The following is a 4,983-nucleotide window of genomic DNA, read 5'->3' on the forward strand; positions in this document are numbered from 1 at the left end:
AATTTTCATCGAAATCGGCAAAGTAATATATTTTTGTAAGAGGACTGTAGGTCGCTTATGTTGATTGGATAATTTTTTCATGAGATATTGACGTATAGGTCCGAAATGTACCAAAAACACGTTTTTCGAAAAAATTACGAAAACGCTTGTTTGAAAAGAAAATTGGCTTGGAATATATTTTTTTTTCTTAAGCGATTACCACAAAACTTGTAGAACAGTGTTATATTTGATGCTGGTCTTCAATTTCTCGTCATCCATTGTCCATAACCGTACAATATTTAGGACGCATTGACTAGTTGAACCTTCAAAACCAGCTTACCCTTACGTAGTTATCAATTAGTTATCGACACTGCTTTTATTTCGATTAGGAAAAGTTAATTTTAAAACATCGAAGAAAATGCGGGACAAAGGCAGGACACTTGTAAAAAATCAGTACATTTTGGGGGTTTTCTGTTTTGAAAAACAACGCAGGACAGACCTTTAAATAACAGTACGGTCCTGCAAAAAACAGAACGGATGGTCACCGTACCTATAGAGCGGTACGCAAGCGATCTGGTGCAAAATTGGCGATTACCAACCGCTAGCGAATTGCCTAATAATCGGTAAAGCATGGAATATTTAGCGTATGGCCGTTTCTTGTCACTAGTAGAACTGAAGGGTAGTCATTTGTCCATGCATACATATTTCTGTCAATTTGATGCTTCACAGCCAAGTGATAATCAAGTTTTTGTTGCTTTGCTGTACAAATTGCTTTTTAACTGTCTGGTTGCTTTCGAAATTTCACAGCAAACCGACAGCCAAAGAATCTGCTTTTTTACCTTCCTTTTATTAGCTCGGGATGTAACTATGTAATATTGATGCGCCTAAAAGATGCAGCGATTTCTATTCTCAAGTTACATACCTGATGACAGTACGGACGGCAATTATAATAGGGAGGTTTTAGTTTTTTAAACTATATTGTTATTCCGTATTACTGTTGCTTTGCTTTCGATATCATACATGCCGAAGTCAAAGCACTGCAAAAGCAAATTAAATGATAAAATTATAGCATTTTGAAATCATGCTTTAGACACTTTTTGTAAAGCGTTCAATTCTCTACAAAAATACTCCAAGACCTTCACAGTATCCCTGTAGTCAAATGAACTAGTTGTAAACTACCTCATAACTAGTATGAACCGCATGCCCAACTAGTCAGCCAACTATCTTTTTCCCATGCAACCAACGGGTATTTTTTACATGGGGATGTCCTACGAGAAGGCAATTGTCAGATTTCGGTCAGAAATATACCAATCTCATACTAGTTGACAATAGACAGAAAAATACTAGTCCAATTATGAACCAAACCCACTACTTTGGGAGTGAAAGAATAAAATGAATTCATTAATAATATAAAATCAAAAATAATTTAAAATGATAAAAAAATAACAAAATAATGACGTAATTAAAATTAGTGAATTAATTTAAATTTTCTTAAGTAAAACTCGTAAGTTTACGAGGCTTTTACGGAAACGCCCCCTTTGTGAAAAGGTGCGTAAACTGACTGTTTGACAGATAAACCAGGATTTTGTGAAGCAATTTTTGTTTCGCTGCATTTTCCATAACATTCCGCCGTCTTGTCTCTATTACTATTGCCTAAAATAAAATTAAAAATGCCGAAAATTAGCAGAAAACTCATGTTAGTACTGTTAGTGGATGAAATTCATTGTTTTTATTCACATTTTATTATTTTCCATTTTTTTTCAATACTATAAAATACATTTTAGTATATAATTTTCCGCTCCTCGGCAATACTGGGGCTCGTAAATAGAGCTCTATACAAATTTTGACATTTCTTTACGAGGTTTACGAGGCTTTTACGAGTTTAAGGGAAGACCCCTATTATTTAATAGGTCTAGTATAATTGAGTACGTACTCTATTTAATGGTTTACAATATACCCACATAAAAGTTATAACATTTTGTTTAGTCAAATAAAACAGGGCATGAATAAATCGTTTTGTACTTTGTCTTTGCTGACTAGTTTGGGATTTCACTGCAGGGATAACGTATCGCCCTACAAAAAAAGTCTCAAGTCATTTTTCGATAAGTCAACTCGGTCAAAAGTTATTCCAGGTCAAAGTCGAAAGAATGGTGAATTCGTGGAGCGCTCAATTCTCTTCAAAAATACTCCAAGACCTTTGCAGTACAACGTATCGTTCGTTAAATATAAAAATCAGAATTAAAAAAAAAAAACAATTTGTCCTGTGTTATTATTATGGGAAATCGAAAAGTGCGATGCGGAAATTCTTAATATTAGTATTAAGCGCTCATATTTTCTGAGACTTACTTTGGCGTCTAAAGGAAACTTTTGAGCATGATTCCGAGGAAAGAAGATATAAAAAAATTTTCTGAATCACCCTAGTACACCTCCATATGCATATACATATACATAATGCATATACTTCTATATATGAGACTTACATATCTATCGAAAGTATTTTCAATAACATCAATATCCAACTCGGTTTTCAAGGCGTGAAATGCTTCATCCGTGAGAAAGCTGCCTTTCAACAGCACTGGTTCGCTTTCTCGTTTTTCTTTGCCTGGCAGTAAACTTGCCGCATTTGGTATGAGACTGGGACGAGTACTTGGATTGAGAGAATCCGGCCCAAGTGCAGCCACCTGTGTTTCTGGATCTTCGCTAAGATGGAAGGTAGTTGTTGTTGTAGCTGTAAATACTCGGGTAAATATTATTTTCACGAATGTGTTTCTAGTAGTTACTAACCCGCCGTGGGCTTTATCTTTTTTCGTTTCTTGCCACGTCGTATGTCCTCATCGTCTATATGCTGTTCATTGATACAAGTTTGTACATTTTTAATTTCCACCCCTTCCATTTCTTTAGTGCTATCAGTGACTGGGGCATTACCTAGGGAAGTGTTGGGGCGCTGATCCTCGAACCGTTGCTGCTTATTTTTTCTTTCCTCATTAGCGCCAGCGCTCTTGGGCTTAATACCACTAGTATCTGTGATACTTTGTGACATATCCGACGATGGTTTCCAGTATAGAGTCTCTTGAGAGTGTGTGCGTCGTAAATCCAAAATGATTTTTTTCCGTTTGATTATTTCATTTTTACCCAACTCGGGGGTTATGCAGCGTCGATTGTTTATGAAGGAACTGGTGCTGTTACGTGTGTGCACACTTGTAACGGTTGGCGTTGGGGTGAGAGGACGCGAGTCTGTGTCAGTGTACCGTCGGACAAGATCCTCGGGTATGTTATCGTGCTCATTAATTGGTGATACAACGTTTTTGTCTTTCAGAAGATTTACACTTTTTCCATCCACTGTCTAAAATGTTTAGTTTGCATTAAAAATATCTAATTGTGTAAATTTTTCCATTACCAGTGAAGATTTCATTTGACTTATTATATCTTTTAGGCCAGATGGTGCAGGATGGTTGCAAAGTACCGAACAACCTTTAGAAAAGGGATTGTACAGACCTCCAAATGGCCGCAATGATAAAGCCATTGGCATCGCCTCAAATCTGATAGGTAACTCGTCTGTCGATTTCTTTCGCTTAGTGAAATATGTAAGTATAAATAAGTATGAAAGTACACAATCATTGTATGTATATTTGTACGTATGCATGTAGGTATGTATGTGAATATTATACACATATATGCACTTTGAAAAGCGACGGTAAAATAAAGTTTACCTTCTTTTTTAATATGAAATCTTTTTTCTTGGCTGGTACCAAGCCGGTTCTACTGGTTGTATTCATTGTTGACTATAGTTACAAACTAAATTGTTTATTTCAACTTTGATAATGAACGCTATTTATTCTATTGACTTTTTGGTTACCAAGTAAACCTAAACGTATGCACTCAATAAGCAGTGATATGTTTATGTGCACTGAGAAAAACCATATCCTCTTTGTTTCAAAATAAAACAAATATGATTTGGAACCAAACGAACTTTTGTTTACGTTAAACATTTCACAAATGCTTTTTTTTGTAATTAATAGCGTTTTCTTCATCCATGAAATTGTTGCCTCAATATAAGGCAACATCATGTAAATGTTCCCCTGCGCCTCGTAGAAAGGCTGAGTTTTGCGTATGGCAAATATATCATCTACATATTTGTTTATGTAAATATTATTAACATAGATCTAAGGGCATACATATAAAATACATAAACAAAAATGTATCATCTACATTGCCAAAAACAGGGTTATCTTTGCAGATTATTCATTTGTATGTGATTTCGTTCTGCACTTCACAGATGCTTTTTCGCAATTAAGAAAAATCATATGCCAAGTCTAAATAGCATTCGAACCCGAACCCTCCTGAAAACTAGCAAATTGTAGCAAGAACCCCTGCGCACTCAGCTCCAGCCACAACAAGTAAGTGTGTTTTCAAATGTTTGCTTTGAGTCAATGCCACATCACGAGATTGGTGCATTTGTACAGATTTATACATTTTCATAGTTATAGGGTTTTATTGAGCTGATCTGATTTTAAAAAAATTCTAAACAACGACACTCTGTGATCGATCAAACGGACTTGTGCTTTAAGTTTGTTTTAAAAATACTTAGACTCAAAAATTTCCAATCGCTAATCTGAAGAAACCAAAAATTACTCTGTTTGAAAAAAATCTTGTAACTTTTTTCTCAGTGTATATCCCCTTTGATATGCGCCTAGTTACACCGTGTAATTAGCAGTTTTGTATTTGCTAGTAATTTTTTTCAAACAGAGTAATATAAATAAATTTATATAATTAGACATTTTTATGTATATTTTTTTAAGTTTACTTAGTTTTTGTGAACTTTGTGTAAGCTTTGAAACTTTTATTTAGGTGGTTTCTGATATATGTACATCGACCTATACTTTAAATGAAACATATTAACAATCAATAAATAAAGTGAAGTTGCCACTGCATCATTTTGAATTTTGCGGCTATTATTTTGGCCGCAACTACGTACGTGACACACACAACCATTTAAACCAGAGG

At 34.9% G+C, this 4,983-nt stretch overlaps 1 protein-coding gene across 1 annotated transcript in view; it reads right to left on the reverse strand.

Moving 5' to 3' along the window:
• LOC108361928 (uncharacterized) overlaps positions 1-3,755 on the reverse strand; it is a 20,225-nt gene extending 16,470 nt beyond the window's left edge. Inside the window, exons 1-4 of the mRNA XM_017614705.1 lie at positions 3,690-3,755; positions 3,377-3,550; positions 2,764-3,322; positions 2,460-2,707 (exon numbers count right to left, since the gene is read on the reverse strand). Of these exons, the coding sequence (XP_017470194.1) occupies positions 2,460-2,707; positions 2,764-3,322; positions 3,377-3,550; positions 3,690-3,755 (1,047 nt within the window). The remainder of the gene's footprint in view (positions 1-2,459; positions 2,708-2,763; positions 3,323-3,376; positions 3,551-3,689) is intronic.
• Positions 3,756-4,983: the final 1,228 nt, after the last annotated feature.

Source organism: Rhagoletis zephyria, unplaced genomic scaffold (genome assembly GCF_001687245.7).
Source record: "Rhagoletis zephyria isolate East Lansing unplaced genomic scaffold, Rhagoletis_zephyria_1.1 Rzeph_scaffold_00884, whole genome shotgun sequence".
NCBI classification, from domain to species: domain Eukaryota; kingdom Metazoa; phylum Arthropoda; class Insecta; order Diptera; family Tephritidae; genus Rhagoletis; species Rhagoletis zephyria.